The sequence below is a fragment of the Erpetoichthys calabaricus genome, chromosome 13 (assembly GCF_900747795.2).
Source record: "Erpetoichthys calabaricus chromosome 13, fErpCal1.3, whole genome shotgun sequence".
Taxonomy (NCBI): domain Eukaryota; kingdom Metazoa; phylum Chordata; class Cladistia; order Polypteriformes; family Polypteridae; genus Erpetoichthys; species Erpetoichthys calabaricus.
This window is the reverse complement of record NC_041406.2, coordinates 9,948,581-9,966,210: the sequence shown is the minus strand read 5'-3', so window position 1 is coordinate 9,966,210 and position 17,630 is coordinate 9,948,581. Positions and strand designations below refer to the sequence as shown.

General features: G+C 45.0%; 1 protein-coding gene across 2 annotated transcripts in view; it reads left to right on the top strand.

Annotated features, from left to right (window-relative positions):
- Nucleotides 1–17,630, top strand: part of gask1a (golgi associated kinase 1A) — a 99,180-nt gene that overhangs the window by 57,401 nt on the left and 24,149 nt on the right. For both annotated transcript variants that reach the window (XM_051935651.1, XM_051935650.1), the window contains exon 3: nt 11,001–11,123. In XM_051935651.1, the coding sequence (XP_051791611.1) occupies nt 11,001–11,123 (123 nt within the window). The remainder of the gene's footprint in view (nt 1–11,000; nt 11,124–17,630) is intronic.

Genomic DNA, 17,630 nt, shown 5'->3' with positions numbered 1-17,630 from the left:
GACTTGAATGGTTTGATTTCCGATGGCCCACGTCACGCATGTCTTATTGTCTACTAGGGGTGCTTAGTAAACCAGCACTGGAAAAGTAACGAAAAACCCAAAATTTAAAATGGTACGGCACCAGTGCCCCAACACTCAATATTTCAGTTCTTGAGAAACGTCACTTTCATGGACTTCACGAAACAAAGATACTAAAACACACCTATACTTTTGAGGCGCTAATTTCTATACAAGTTGGTCAAGTGCCAGGGTTCATTTCGGTTTTTGAATACCCAGCATGCCTTTCAGTTGTGATGTGTTCATAGACTTCACGAAATGAAGACACTTCAACGAGATCGGGACTTCTCAGGGGACCCCACTGCTTTGATGCGATCGGGGACCACATTACTAAAATGCGATCAGGACTTCACGGGGGACCACATTGCTGTGTCACGATTGGGACTTCACGGGAGGCAACATTGATATGACATGATTGGGGGGCCACATTGCTAAGACATGATCGGGACTTCACAGAGAACCCCACTGCTTTGACGTGATTGGGACTTCACGGGGGACCACATTGCTAAGATGCGATTGGGACTTCATGGGGGGAGCACATTTCTGCATTGTGATCAGGACCTCACAGAGGACCAAACTGCTTTGATGCGATTGGGGACCACAGTACTAAAATGCCATCGGGACTTCACAGAGGACCCCACTGCTTTGATGTGATTGGGGACCACAGTACTAAAATGCCATCGGGACTTCATGAGGGACCACATTGCTGTGTCACGATTGGGACTTCACAGGGGGCAACATTGATATGACATGATTGGGGGGGCCACATTGCTAAGACACGATCGGGACTTCACAGAGGACCCCACTGCTTTGACGTGATCGGGACTTCATGGGGGACCACATTGATATGTCATGATTTGGGGACCACATTGCTAAGATGCGATCGGGACTTCATGGGGGAGCATATTTCTGCATCGTGATCAGGACTTCACAGAGGACCACACTGCTTTGATGCGATCAGGGACCACACTATTAAAATGCAATTGGGACTTTACAGGGGACCACATTGCTGTGTCACGATTGGAACTTCATGGGGAGCACATTGATATGACGTGATTGGGGGACCACATTGCTAAGATGCAATCTGGACTTCACAGAGGACTCCACTGCTTTGATGTGATCGGGGACCACATTGCTAAGATGTGATCTGGACTTCATGGGGGACCACAATGCTGTGTCACGATTGGGACTTCATGGTGGAGCACATTTCGGGACCACACTGCTTTGATGCGATTGGGGACCACATTACTAAAATGCAATCAGGGCTTCACAGGGAACCACATTGATGTGTCACGATTGGGACTTCATGGTGGAGCACATTGATATGACGTGATTGGGGGACCACATTGCTAAGATGCGATCTGGACTTCACAGAGGACCCCACTGCTTTGATGTGATCGGGGACCACATTACTAAAATGCAATAGGGAATCCATGGGGGACCACATTGCTAAGACATGATCAGGACATCACAGAGGACCCCACTGCTTTGACGTGATTTGGGGACCACATTGCCACAAGATGCGATCGAGACTTCACAGGGGACCACGTTGCTACGTCACGATTGGGACTTCACGGGGGGACCACTTTGCTTCATCATGATAGGACATCACAGAGTACCCAACTTATTTGATGTGATTGAGGATCATATTGCTGTGTCACGATCGGGACTTCACGGGGGAACCCACTGCTTTGACATAATCGAGGACCACGTTGTTAAGTTGCAATCTGGACTCCACGGGGGAGCACGTTGTTAAGGCTCATTCAGGACTTCACTGGGACTCTCCGCCTTTATTGCTTTAATTTCTACTTGAATGTCAGGCTGAGTCCACACTAGTAACCTTTTCTTTTAAAAAATGCAGAGCCGAGTCTCTGTTTTCGCCTTTCATCCACACTACTCTGCCATTTTTAACATCTCAAACTAGACTTTTGAAAGCGCTCTCCAGAGTGGTATGTTTCTGAAAACAGCGGCTCAGAGCTGTAGTGTGGACGGGTGAACATGGAGAGTTTTTAAAAACGCAGACTCAAATCAGAACCAAATTGGTTTGTGCTCATTACGTGGCCCTTCCCTGACTGGGTCCTGCTCGTTTATAATACTTGCATTTACAGCGCCGCCTGATTAGTCCACCTTCACAGAAGAAAACCGTATTCCAACCAATCCCAGCTACGTCACATGTGTTTTTAGCCATTTTAATGTGAGTGGAGATGCTTTCATAAAAACTCAAAGGTGAATGGAGACGGCAGCCATACCAGCTGTGCTTCAGGAGAGGTCATCCACCCCCATGAAGCTAAGCAGGGTTAGGCCCGGCCAGTACTTTAATGGGAGACCATCTAACAAAAGCTTGGGTTGCTACTGGAGGAGGTGTTGATGAGGCCAGCAGGGGGCGAACTTCATTTTTTTAAATAAATGAGACTGCGTGAGTGACTGAGTGAGTGAGTGAGTCAGCTTTGCATTATACAGTCCTGCAGGCTTTATCTTGAGTTTGGCACTCAAGGTGTACAGATCTTTAATTTCACCAGGTAGCCCCCCCCCACCCGGCCCCTTCCTGTTATATGATGAGTGCCCACACACATTTAGAAATGGGGCCTGGCATTCATTACAGATGGCCTAATCTTTGGAGAATTCGCAATTGATATGCATGCAATGTAGCTTCTTCATATGAGGAGTCCGACGACTGAAGAATATTTTCCAAAGCTAGGAATGCATTTATTCAGCCATATGAGTGACCCAAGAGCCACCCGAGAATTTAGTCCTCTGCCGTCTCAGCCTTTTCAGGTTTGTTAGCACACAAAGGTCTGCATGGGGAGGACCTTTCCTGGCGGCAGCAGCAGCAGCCATGGCGTTCCCTGTTCAAAGTAATTTTGCGCAGAATTAAATGCTCTTTAAACATTCATAGTTTTATGAATATTGGAGAGAATGAATGCCGGTAGGGGAAAAAAAAATAAAATAAAACTCGCCTTTCCTTTGTGAATAATTTAGCGGGATGTCTGCATGCTGTGTAATCCCAGTCTTCAAAGGGAGCCAGCCAGCCATTTTCTAATCCACTTAACCAGTTCAAGGTCACGCTGAGATGGGGGGCACCCCAGCAGCCCAAGGAACGGACCCCTTGGAGGGCCCACTATCCAAATGTGCAAATGTGGAGCTGCCAATTGACATAGAGATACACCATGTGAAGTATTACACGTAGGAAGTACAGGGAGATTCACTGGAAAGTGGATTCTGTAATAACTCTCATGAGGATGAAGCAATCTGAACGAAACAACGTGCAATGTGTTCCTCAGTATATGGAGCTTCGAACAAGCCGGGATGCGATGAGGTAGGCGCTGGGCAGCTGTCATGACCTTTAACCTCCATTTGCAACTTCTGGGTGCATCCTGCCCGTACCCCTTCACTCAGTCACTCGACTTCTCATCAGGCTGGTGGTGTACAGTATCGTTCTCGGGTAATGGTTAATTTTCCCAATCAAGTAAATGAGGTTCGTGTGACTCATTCTCGGGTAATGATTCAGCCTGAACTCAAAAGTGAATCAGTGAATGATAAATGCTCATTTGGATTCAATGAGTCATAAAAAGTGTATGCTAAAGTAAAGTTGAAAGCAGAATAGTTGTTAGGAATTAGAATATCGATGAGTAGCTTATCTGTTGAAGGTACAAAGGGAGATAAACATATTAGTTTAATTTTATGTTTATATGTCATGTTTTTTTTAAATTCCAATAATAAATGGTACAAAACAACTAAAACATTCAATATAAATATTGTATTGTACTTGTATGATGAACGATAGAATCATCAGTTTTTTTTTAATCGCCGATATTCAAAAGAATCAGAGGTGGAAGAAGTCGAGACTTCCCGAGTCAGGCAGTTCTTGTGCATGCACTGTAAATGTCTACCATCGGCCGCAAAATGAAAGACGCGGACGACATCACACAGGACACGTGTGTTGCACTGAGCTCCACTGAACTGGTTTGTTTAGTGCTTGCGCATCGATTTGCTCGATTCACTGACAAGAATCATTCAAGAAGAACAAGTCGTTTGCGAGTCGCCCATCACTACTTCAGCAGGCCTCGCGCCATCTCCCACTATGATCCTGACTCCAAATCATGGCATCTCACCTACGTGATGACCTTCTGCTGGATTTATCCTCCTCTCTGTTTGTCACCAATGCTTTATGGTGCGTATTTTAGTCCCTATTTTTTTTCTTCACGTTATTTGTCATGTAATCATGTGAGCCGCAGCCGGTCTATTATGTGATCTTTGGTTTCAGTTGCTCCTTAGTGGACGGTCAGGTTCTTCGACTTCACAGGTCAATCCTGGGGTCAGTCCAGTTACCTGTAGGTTAAATATGGCCGCATCACTTAAAAGTATCCTTCAATAGTGTGATGGACAGTTGAAGCCCTTTCGGGATGTGTGCAAGGCACTGCCTCCTCCGGAGAGCTAGATGGCAGCCCTCCCTGGATTGTAGCGGTGCCTGGGATTCCCACAGGGCTACTGGGGGGCTGGAGTTTGGCACGGCCCTGTTGAGTTCTATGGGTGCCACCAGAGGGCACTACAGGAATGTCGAACCCCTTCTATGTCAGGCTTCCACCACACCTTGGAGTATTTCTGGGAAAATTCTGATGGGCCACCTGAAGTGCTCCCAGGTACAGCATAAAAGGGGCCACCTCACTTCACTCAGGGAGCCCCGCTTTATTTGTGCTGTGCTTTTGGTACAGTGTGGTGGGAAACAAGAAAAGCCTTTCCCTTTGTAAATAAAAATGTGTGTTGTGCTGGACTTGTGCCTTGCGTCTGTCTGTCGGGTTTGGGGGAGCTGGTTTCCCCCCCACCCGGTGGCCATGGTGGATAACTTCAAGTATTTGTGCTCTAGTTAGTGGCAAAAATTGCACAGTTAGGTTTATGGTTAGGGCAAATGACTGGCAACAGGCACTGGTACACTGATCCCACAAATAAACTCTTACTTAAAGTCATATGTCCCCTGTACAATTATAGCTCACAAATCTTCTTTCTTTTTAAACTGTCCTTAAATACTGTAGTGTCTAAAAAAAAAAAAAAAATTGTATAAAAATATTTTGCTATCTATGCAATAATAAATTCAGATACAGCAAAGGGTTCAAATAAACTTCCCCCTACTGGCCAAACTTAAAATTGCATTAAAATACAAATAAATACACCAATTTTAATGAACACTAAAATCAGACTTAAAATTTGAGTTAGAAGTTTATAGTCATTAAATAAGGTACTTTAAAAAATATTTAAATATATGGATTAAAATTTTATGGCCCTAAAGATTAATTTTTAACATCAGGGCACAAGTAAAATTTTTTAAGATTAGGGCTGCTTAATACTAACTTTTAAGATTAGGATTAGGGGTTAGGCAAGAGCATCTAAAACTTCTTTGAGATCGGAGTTGAAAACCATAATTTAATTTCAGGGCCCCATCTACAATTTTAAGTTTAGGGCCCTGTTTTACTGACCTTAAGATAAGAGTCTGAGGAGCGTCTCCTGGTTTTAGGAACCCGCAATAATCCTTGGGACCCTCGCCATATCAGTGTGACTGTCCGCTGTGATCATTTGTCATTTGAGTTTTTGAATGGTGGAAGAATATGCGATGACTTGCTTTTATTGTACTTATTATGGCTTTGAGTAACTCTATGCACTGCACTTTTTCTTGTGTGTTTTTGCTTTTTCGGAAAATTGACATTTTCAGGGCGAATTTTCCAGTTAAATTTCCAACATGTCAGCAGGTGTGCACACACAATCCCAGGCAGAGGCCATCAGATAAAAGCATAAGTAAATAAATCGGCTCTGCAGATGGTAAAATGAACCCGGCACGGCCGCCAATTGCACAAAAAGGCAAGACAGCGCACAGCATTCACTTGCAGGCGGTTTTCACATTTGCTTCATATTTTCGTTTCATGGGCAATAAACCGATCATTATAAAGCCCACCACTTCTTTCTTTCTTTCTTTCTTTCTTTCTTTCTTTCTTTCTTTCTTTCTTTCTTTCTTTCCGTGGTAGGTTAGAAACAAAGAAAAATTCTGAGCGGCCACTTAACCTGCAGAATGACTAACGTTTGTAACAGATGTGCTCTTCTCCGAGCCTCATTGCATCCGCAAAAAATGTGCGTTTCAAATGCATGCCAACCCCCCTCAAAGACACACATGGTGGGGAAGGGGGGGGTGCCGACCCTTCACTGCCATGCTTCAAGATGTTTAACAGGAAACGCCCCCTGCGGAGGATCATTGGCATTCCGGGCAGAATTTCAATCTGGCAAATTACATTGCGTTGTAGTAGGGTTGCCCACCCTGTGGAGGTCCAAACAGCCAGCCTGGCCCAACATATACAGTAGCATGCACATGTCACCTACTTCCCTAAAGAGGTTGTTACTTTGTGCATATTTGAGACAGAAAAGGAGGAAGACTTGTGAAAGAGTGAAGTGGAATTTCAATGTGAGAACTTGCCTTTTAACTTTTTGCAATTGACGCAATGACCATACCTTACCTTCTGAACGTACTCGGACCCCTTTTGCTTTTTACACATTTTCTTAGGGTGCAAACGTGGGCTAAAATCTTTTTCCCCACATTGAGCAACACTCAATACCCCAGAATGACCAACAAAAACAGGATTTTTAGAATGTTTGCAATCTTTATTAACAACTTGGGGGCTCTGCCCCCTGCTGGCTTTGCTTGACAACCCCCAGGTGGGCACTACGCGCTAATCACTTCACGGCTCTGTCGCTGACGTATGGGGAAGCAGACGTACAATTTAAACAGATTGTTATTTTATGAGAATTGTTACATATGCTTAATAGAACTAACTATTTTACATTACAGCGAGTAGTTAACCACAGTAAAAAATAGTAAAACGTAATAATTTGAAAGAAAATTATGTTTCATGTTGCATTAGAGGTATTTGTTGCGTTTCATGTTTTCGTTCTGTTTGGCTTTGAAATTAACATGCAAATACTTTTTAAACGTACACTTTTAAAATAAAAATATTTGGAATTAACTTTTCGTCAATATCGCGTTGAATGTTGATTCTGTGTTTGGACTTTCATCGTGACAACGCGACGTATAACGGCCCGTGAATGAATATCTTTCTCTGTCTCTCTCTAATAAATAAACCAACTTTTTGAATGTTTGGCTTTGTGATTTGTTAATTGTCATAGTTAAAAGTTTCCCATTAGAATAGCTTTTGCGTTTTAATACGAATGGCATATCAAGATCTCCTTTGGTATCTAATGTCATTAGTGAAGATGTACTACATTACTTTTCTTGTCGCCTGTTAAAATTTTACATGTCAGAATTGTTCAACCAATTTTGAATACAACTAATCTTGTCCCATTGCATTGTCCATCACTCAGATGTAAATTATGCAATAACATTACGATATGTCCTTCTTTCTACAGTAATTCGTGCGGTGGAAGACCAGATGGTGTTAACGGTTGTAGTTATTCTTCGTGATATTGTAAGTTGATGTTTTCATCTTCCGCACCATCACCACCAACTGTTTTAGCAGAGTCTATTGATACACATTTAACCAATTTGCCGTGTAACCAATCAACAATTTTCACATTCAATTGTTTTACTTCATCGTTTCTCGATGCTAGGATTGCCCGTGTCCTCATTTCTTCTGTTGATAACCCTTCGGGATGAAATTCTTTAATAAGATTTGGACATAATAAGTCTTCTTTTATTGGGCACTTAAAGTGAGGAAAACAAAGTTTATAAGAACTGAAAGCGCAGGAACTGTGTCTGACAAAAGCATTCACAAGACTGAGAGGTGAGAGGGCTGTGGGCGTGGACTGTGAACCGGAAATGGTGGAGAGGAGGGCGGGACTTGAAAAATCCCATGAATGAGAGGTGAGAGGGCTGTGGGCGTGGGCGTGGGCTGTGAACCGGAAATGGTGGAGAGGAGGGCGGGGCTTGAAAAATCCCACGAATGAGAGGTGAGAGGGCTGTGGGTGTGGACTGTGAACCGGAAGTGGTGAAGAGCAGGGCAGGGCTTGACAAAATCCCTTGGCAATAGTCTTGTCTCAAGATTTTCTTTTATAATAGAGAGATAAGAAACGGACACAAGTCTTCGGACCCACTGTGGTCTGTGGAATTGTTCGTTCAGGTGCATCCCATTCTGTTGATCATCATGGAGGTGTTTCTACACCTTGTTTTGGAGTCCATTTGTGGTCTGTTCATTTGATTGGAGTGATGAGACAGCTGTGTGCCTTTACTGTAGTCCAGGGGTTCCTCAGCCTGGTGTGCTGCATGTACCCCCCAGACGAAGAAGGCGGCTGTGTTGAGATTTGCCAAACTGAGTGAGGTGGGTTGTTCGACTTTATTGTGGTGCAATTGGGGTTTTGTAGTGAGCCATCATTTATTAATAATAATTCTTTACATTTATATAGCCCGTTGTCACTACTCAAAGAGCTTTAGTGGTGGTTGAAGTGGCTCTCCGCTCACTATGTAATGTGTAGCACCCACCTGGTTGATGCAATGGTGGCCATTTTTGTGCCAGTACACTCACCACACCTGAGCTGTGAGGGGGTGAGAGATAGCTAGCCAATTAGAGACAGAGGATGATTAGGGGACCAAAATGACCAGGCCATTGTGGGCTTATACAGTTAGGTCCATAAATATTTGGACAGAGAACTTTTTTCTAATTTTGGTTCTGTACATTACCACAGTGAATTTTAAATGAAACAACTCCGATGCAGTTGAAGTGCAGACTTTCAGCTTTAATTCAGTGGGGTGAACAAAACGATTGCATAAAAATGTGAGGCAACTAAAGCATTTTTTGAACACAATCCCTTCATTTCAGGGGCTGTGTTGAGGTGCAGATCTGAGGAAGGCTTAAGAGACATTGATTGACAGTACTCAAGGGCACAGTGACCACCATGATTCTTAAATGGAAGATGTCTGCTGCAACTACAAATCCTCCTTGAGCTGCTCACCTGGCCAAACTGGGCAATCATGGGAGTAAAGTCTTGGTAAGAGAAGTGACCAAGAAACAGATGGTCACTCTGGCTGAGCTTCAGAGAACCTGTGTGGAGATGTGAGAAACTTCCAGAAGGACAGCCATTACTGCAAAGCTCCACCAATCTGTGCTTTAGTACAGAGTGGCCAGAGGAGAAATGAAAGCCCACTTGGAGGCACCTGAAGGACTCTCGGACTATGAGAAATGAGATTCTCTCATCTGATAAAACTGAGATTGGGAGGATACCAGGCATCGCTCAGCATCTATCCAATATCTTTCCAACTGTGAAGCATGGTGGTCCAAAAGAGCAGAGCTTAGAGACAGGATTGTGTCGAGGTGCAGATCTGAGGAAGGCTACAAAAACATTCACACAGCATTGAAGGCTCCCACAAGCACAATGGCTTCTGTGATTCTTAAAAGGAAGATGTCGGGAGCAGCCACAGATCTTTGTGGAGGTAGCCACATAGCCATATTGAGCAATCTGGGGAGAAGAACTGTGGAAAGAGTGGTGACAAAAAAACCTGATGGTCACTCTGTGGAGACGGGAGAAACTTCTAGAAGGACTACCATCACTGTAGCGCCACATTAATAATCTGGACTTTATACAGCAGAGGTGGCCTCCATCCATCCATCCATTGTCCACTGCTTATCTGAAGTCGGGTCGCGGGGGCAGCGTCCTAAGCAGAGAAACCCAGACCTCCCTCTCCCCGGCCACCTCCTCCAGCTCCTCAGAGGGGACACCAAGGCGTTCCCAGGCCAGCCGGGAGATATAATCCCTCCAGCGTGTCCTGGGTCTGCCCTGTGGCCTTCGCCCAAGTGGGACATGCCCAGAACACCCCCCTAGGGAGGCATCCTGATCAGATGCCCAGACCACCTGAACTGACTCCTCTCAATGTGGAGGAGCAGCGACTCTACTCCGAGTCTCTCCCGGATAACTGAACTCCTCACCCTATCTCTAAGGGAAAGTCCAACCACCCTGTGGAAAAAACTCATTTCGGCCGCATGTATCCGCGATCTTGCTCTTTCGGTCACTACCCAAAGCTCGTGGCCATAGGTGAGGGTAGGAACGTAGATCGACTGGTAAATCGACAGCCTCGCCTTTTGGCTCAGCTCTCTCTTCACCATGACGGACCGTTGCAGAGCCCGCATTACTGCGGTTGCCACACCGATCCGTCTGTCGACCTTCCCTCACTCGTGAACAAGACCCCGAGATACTTGAACTCCTCCACTTGAGGCAGTATTGTCTTCCCAACCTGAAGAGAGCATTCCACCCTTTTCTGGCTGAGAACCATGGCCTCGGATTTAGAGGTGCGGACTCTCATCCCCGCCGCTTCACACTCTGCTGTGAACCGCTCCAGTGAGAGCTGGAGGTCACTGTCCGATGAAGCCAACAGAACCACGTCATCCGCAAATAGTAGAGATGAGATTCTGAGGTCACCGAACAAGACCCCCTCAGTGGCCTTAATAACTCTTAAATGGAAGAAGTACGACTCTCTGTAGGAGTTTCTTTCCTAGATAAATGACACCTTTCTAGAAATAAATAAAATGTGGTGTCATTTGTAGTACAATACAATACAATTGATTTTTGTGTAGCTCAAAATCACACAAGAAGTGCCACAATGGGCTTTAACAGACCCTGCCTCTTGACAGCCCCCCAGCCTTGACTCTCTAAGAAGCCAAGGAAAAACTCCCAAAAAAAACCTTTTTGTAGGGGAAAAAATGGAAGAAACCTTGGGAAAGGCAGTTCAAAGAGAGACCCCTTTCCAGGTAGGCTGGGTGTCAAAAAGAAGGGGGTCAATACAACACACCATTCATAAGTCTGTAACGTTCATTATGAAGTGTCCTACCATCCAAGATAACGGATGAATCCTGGACTTTGTACCTGAATGTTAAGTTCCTCACTCCCGCCATTTGAATTCCATAATTCCCTTCCTTTTGAACCAAAACAAAGACAACTTTCATTTCTTGTCTGTGCAGGTGAACGATCGTCTGGACCGCTACTGCTGTGGATTCAAGCCGGACCCCTCAGAGCCCTGCGTCGAGGAGAAACTCCACGAAAAGTGTCGAAACCCCAAAGAGCTGGTGTTGGTGCACATTCTGGTAAGTCGATCTCTCCAATGATTCCTTGTCAGTGTGTGACGTCCGCGATCGGCCCTGAATCTGCATGCTTTTAGGGGGTCTATGAGTCAAAAAAAATATGAGAGGCCAGACATGAAAAATGTGAGGAGGACAATTTACAACCCCAAATCAGAAAAGAGTTGTGGACAGTATGGAAAATGCCAACCAAAAAAAAAAACAAACGCAGCGATTCTCAAATGATGCAGACAAGTCTGAGCCTGAGATATTTCATGTTTTGTGGGGTCGACTTCACTTCATTTGTTAATAGACATCCATTCCTATGTTTCAGGCCAGCAACGCATTCCAAAAAAAAGTTAGGGTGGTAAAGCAGGCATTCACCACTTTGTAATGCCGCCATCCCTTCTCACAATGCTTAAAAGAAGTTTTGGCACTGAGGATACCAAGCGATGAAGCGTTTCAGGTGTTTTGTCCCATTCTTCCTTAACTCTTTTAGGGTGGATGTCGAATTTTGTCACAATTCAGGGGTAGAGGACGGTAATCGGCTGTAAACCGCAACAAAACTTCAGCGTTATGTTTTAGTTCGAAGCTCTTTGCTAGAAGGACCGTCAGCTTCGTTGAGTTCACCTCAATTCCCTGCACATGCTTGAGCAGCAAAGAGCAAAGAACCTTGAAAATGGCATCGACATCTGGCGAGAGACCAAAATGAACGTGCAAAGCAAAAATACTCCATGGGCGACATTTTACGTATTATCGCCGAATCGGACTCTGACTTGTCGAACTCCGATTTTGATGCAAGTGATCTGAAGATAGAGATTGGAAACGAAAGTGAGCTGATCGCGGTGCTGAACTCGCTTGTGTAGCTGGTGCACCGATGGCAACGTTCACCTGGAAAAGACCACCACTTATGATCACAAGAGGTACAAAACCAGACTACGTCACACTGCCACATGAAGACAGGCCAGGCAGCCAGCCCATCACGCATTCCTAGCAGCCATCGAGCTGCCCATACACAGCCACCAGAGATGCTGAACAGGTGTCGACAGCAGCCACAGCGACGGACGTTTTACGCTGATTTTATGTGTGCTTTTCAGAAAACGGAGTTGCCTGCAAAGAATATTCAGCCCTCAAAGAGTTGAGGTATACAACACTACGGGTCGTCATCGTCATCACATTTCTCATTTCCAAATTTTCCACACATTTTCTACTGGGGACAGGTGAGGACTGCAGGCAGGCCAGTCCAGTACCCGCACCTTATTCTTCCACATTGTGTCAAGAATGTGGTTTTGCAGTATCTTGTTGAAAAATGCCATGCTGTGTTTGCCAATAACACTCTCAACTGGAAGAATCTCAGCCCACCTGTTAGACGTCAGTGGGTAACTGATGTTCTGCACTATTTGAAATTGGGCGAAAAAAATAATTTGTTTCCTCCAACAGTACAAGGACATGCCAGTTAGGTGCATTGATGATCCTAAATTGTCCCTGGTGTGTGTGTGTGTGTGTGTGTGTGCCCTGCAGTGGACTGGCACCCTGCTTGGGGTTGGGTGGCACGGTGGCGCAGTGGTAGTGCTGCTGCCTCGCAGTTAGGAGACCCGGGTTCACTTCCCGGGTCCTCCCTGTGTGGAGTTTGCATGTTCTCCCCGTGTCTGTGTGGGTTTCCTCCCACAGTCCAAAGACATGCTGGTTAGGTGGATTGGCGATTCTAAATTGTCCCTAGTGTGTGCTTGGTGTGTTTGTGTGTGTCCTGCGGTGGGTTGGCACCCTGCCCAGGATTGATTCCTGCCTTGTGCCCTGTGCTGGCTGGGATTGGCTCCAGCAGACCCCCGTGACCCTGTGTTAGGATATAGCGGGTTGGAAATTGACTGACTGACTGACTGAAATAATTTCTCACTTAGAGGATCTGTTCAGAACTTTTTTTAAAATATGGCAAGATCTCATTAATACAATTTTAGAATAAACATTTATATCAGAGAAAAGAATATTCTCCCTTCTTTGTTGTTTTTAAAGACTCACTCTTGCTGTTGGCTCTCCTCTCTTTCTCTCGGGTGAAGGTTGAATTCCAGTGTGTTAAGTTTGACCTGATTGTATGGAATGTTATTTTCTTCAAATAAAATTATTAAAATAAAAACAAACAAAAACAAAATGCATGGATGCCCCTGGAAAAGATGTCATCTTGAAGGCAGTATATGCTGCTCTAAAATCTCAATGTACTTTTCTGCATGAATGCTGCCATCACAGAAGTACCAAGGGGCGCTGACACAACACAATACCATGACAGACCCCAGCTTTTGGACTTGTTGCTGATAACAGTCGTGGTGGTCCTTTTCATCTTTGGTCCGGAGCACACGGCGTCCATTTCTTCCAGGAGAGATCTAGAATACTGATTTGTCGGACCATAATACATGTTTGTTTCCACTGTGTGATGGTCCATCCCAGATGCCTCAGAGCCCAGAGAAGTCGATGCTGCTTCTGGACAAAGTAAACATAAGGCTTCTTTTTTGCATTGTAACGTTTGACATGGCATTTGTGAATGTAACTGCGTTTTGTAGGGCTTGACAAAGTAATCCCCTTCCCATATTGATGAGTGCTGTCTGAAGGATCGGAGATCAGAGGCGTTCAGCTTAGGCTTGGACCCCTGCCCCTTTACACATTGAAGTTCCTCCACATTCCTTGAAGCATTTAATGATATTATGCACTGTGGAGAAGGAAAAATACGCAAATCCCTTCCAAACTCTTTTTGAGGAACATTGGATTTCTCCTTCTTCTTTCAGCTGCTCCTGTTAGGGGTCACCACAGCGGATCATCTTGTTCCATCTCTTCCTGTCCGCATCATCTTACTCTGTCACCCCTATCACCTGCATGTCCTCTCTCACCACATCCATAAACCTCCTCTTAGACCTTCCTCTTTTCCTTAAACATTTCAATCATTTTCTCACCCATTTGTTGACAAACTGGAGATCCGTTTCCCATCTTTGGTCCTTGTGGATACTGCTTTTGTAACAAGTCATGATTACAGTCACCTGTTGACATCACATTATTATTTCATTACTACGGGGGGGCCAAGCCCCCTGGTGCCTTTGGTGCCCAACAACCAGTTGTGGCCTGGTAGGCCGCAAAACTACGAATTTCGTTTGTAAATTAAAAACAGAAAAAGAATCTGAAAATCTAACAACATCACATTAAATAAATTCTGAAAAGAATGATGGCAAACATATACAGGTAAAATTCCATTACAATGAATATCTTTACAACGAAATTTTCATTACAACGAAGTATGTTTATGGTCCCGACAGTTTCCCCATATGACATGAGTCTATAGAAATCTCATTACTATGAAGTACATTTTTACCTGCATTATTATCAATCTTTAATATTGTTTTTTGTATCAGTATGCTGCTGCTGGAGTATGTGAATTTCCCATTGGGATTAATAAAGTATCTATCTATCTATCTATCTATCTATCTATATTCAGCAGATACTTTCATTACAACAAAGTGCACAACGATCCCCGAACACAAACGCTGTCTTTTTTTTTTTTTTTTTTTTCTTTCTTTCTTTGAACTTTCCTCATACTGTTTTTTTTATTTTTTTTGCCTTTTTTGTTTCCTGTTGTTTTCAGTGATATCTTATGCTTATCACTCGTCAACATTTGGAAGGCATCCACTGGAATATAGATAGATAGATACTTTATCAATCCTAAGGGGAAATTCCCATACTCCAGCAGAATCATACTGATAAAAAACAATATTAAATTAAAGATTGATAACAATGCAGGTATAACAGACAGTAACTTTATATAATGTTAACGTTTACCCCCCCGGGTGGAATTGAAGAGTCGCATAGTGTGGTGGAGGAACGATCTCCTCAGTCTGACAGTGGAGCAGGACGGTGACAGCAGTCTGTCGCTAAAGCTGCTCCTCTGTCTGGAGATGATCCTGTTCAGTGGAGGCTGTGGATTCTCCATGATGGACAGGAGTCTGCTCAGCGCCCGTTGCTCTGCCACAGATGTCAAACTGTCCAGCTCCGTGCCTACAATAGAGCCTGCCTTCCTCACCAGTTTGTCCAGGCATGAGGCGTCCTTCTTCTTTATGCTGCCTCCCCAGCACATGACCGCATAGAAGAGGGCACTCGCCACAACCGTCTGATAGAACATTTGCAGCATCTTATTGCAGATGTTGAAGGACGCCAGCCTTCTAAGGAAGTATAGTCGGCTCTGTCCTTTCTTGCACAGCGCATCAGTATTGGCAGTCCAGTCAAATTTATCATCCAGCTGCACTCTCAGGTATTTATAGGTCTGCACCATCTGCACACAGTCACCTCTGATGATCACGGGGTCCATGAGGGGTCTGGGCCTCCTAAAATCCACCACCAGCTCCTTGGTATTGCTGGTGTTCAGGTGTAGGTGGTTTGAGTCGCACCATTTAACAAAGTCCTTGATGAGGTTCCTATACTCCTCCTCCTGCTCACTCCTGATACAGCCCACGATAGCAGTGTCATCAGCAAACTTTTGCACATGGCAGGACTCCAAGTTGTATTGGCAGTCTGATGTATGTTGGCTGAACAGGACCAGAGAAAGTACAGTCCCTTGTGGCGCTCCTGTGTTGCTGACCACAATGTCAGACCTGCAGTTCCCGAGACGCACATACTGAGGTCTGTCTTTAAGATAGTCCATGATCCATGCCACTAGGTATGAATCTACTCCCATCTCTGTCAGCTTGTCCCTAAGGAGCAGAGGTTGGATTGTGTTGAAGGCGCTAGAGAAGTCTAGAAACATAATTCTTACAGCACCACTGCCTCTGTCCAAGTGGGAGAGGGATCGGTGTAGCATGTAGATGATGGCATCCTCCACTCCCACCTTCTCCTGGTATGTGAACTGCAGAGGGTCGAGGGCGTGGCGGACCTGTGGCCTCAGGTGGTGAAGCAGCAGCTGCTCCATGGTCTTCATCACATGTGATGTCAGGGCGACAGGCCGGAAGTCATTCAGCTCACTAGGACGTGATATCTTTGGGACTGGGGTGATGCAAGATGTTTTCCAAAGCCTCGGGACTCTCCCCTGTTCCAGGCTCAGGTTGAATAAGTCGTGACGATACTCCATCTGGACCCGCTGCTTTGCTGGCACAAAGTCTCCTCAGCTCTCTGCTTACCTGGGCTGTTGTAATTGTGGGTGGGGGGAAACTCTCTCCTATGCTGGTATCAACAGAAGGCTGGGTGGAGGGTGTAGTACTCTGAGGTGAGAGTGTGTTAGGGTGGTCAAACCTGTTAAAGAAGTTGTTCATCAGGTTTGCTCTCTGCACGTCTCTCTCAATGGTGGCACCCAGCTTCGAGCTGCAGCCAGTGATGATCTTCATCCCATCCCACACTTCCTTCATGCTGTTATTCTGCAACTTCTGCTCCAGCTTTCTCCTGTACTGCTCCTTCTCTGCCCTGAGCTAGACTCTGAGTTCCTTCTGCACGCGCTTGAGCTCATGCTGATCACCGCTTTTAAAAGCCCTTTTCTTCTGGTTCAAAAGGCCCTTGATGTCACTTGTAATCCATGGCTTGTTGTTAGCATAGCAGCGTACAGTTCTTACTGGAACTACAATGTCCATACAGAAGTTGATGTAGTCAGTAGTGCAGTCAACAACCTCCTCAATGTTCTCACTATGTGACCCCTGCAGGAAATCCCAGTCTGTAGTTCCAGTCTCTCAGAACCTGCTCTGCCTCAGGGGACCACTTCCTGAATGATCGTGTGGTTGCAGGTAGGACTCTCACTTTTGGTTTATAGTGAGGCTGATGCAGAACCAGGTTATGATCTGCTTTCCCAAGTGCAGGCAGCGGGGTGGCACTGTATGCGTCTTTAACGTTTGCATACAGTAGGTCAATAGTCTTATTTCCCTGGGTGTTACAGTCCACGTACTGGGAGAAGGCAGGTAATGTTTTGTCCAGCGTCATATGGTTAAAGTCTCCAGCGATTAGCACAAGTGCCTCGGGGTGCTGCGTTTGCAGTTTAGCAACAGCGGAATGGATGATGTCACTCACTATCTCCACGTCCGCCCGAGGAGGGATGTAAACAGTAACAACAATGACGTGTCCAAACTCTCTGGGCAAGTAATAGGGACGCAGACTTACGGCCAACAGTTCGATGTCCCTGCAGCAAGTGGAGATTTTAACGTTAACATGTCCAGAGTTGCACCACCTTGTATTCACATTTAACTCATTTTCACCCTCCTGTAGAAACGACAGACACAAAAAAACGATAACAGTTCATATTAGAAAAGAAAAACTTACATATTTTTGCAGGTCTCGATTGCGGCAAAAAGCAAAAAGATGTTGCCAGTGAATTTGGAATTTTGCCATCGACACTGTCAACTTTCTTGAAAGACCGAGCAAAGAAAGAACAAAAATCTCGGGCTGCAAACGCATGTGAACTGCTACATTTGAAGACGTCGAAAAAGCCGTTTCTATGTGGTTCAGTGACGCTCGTTCAAGAAACATTCCTATTAATGCGGCACTCATTCAAGAAAATGTGAGGTTTGTAAACTCTCTTGGGAC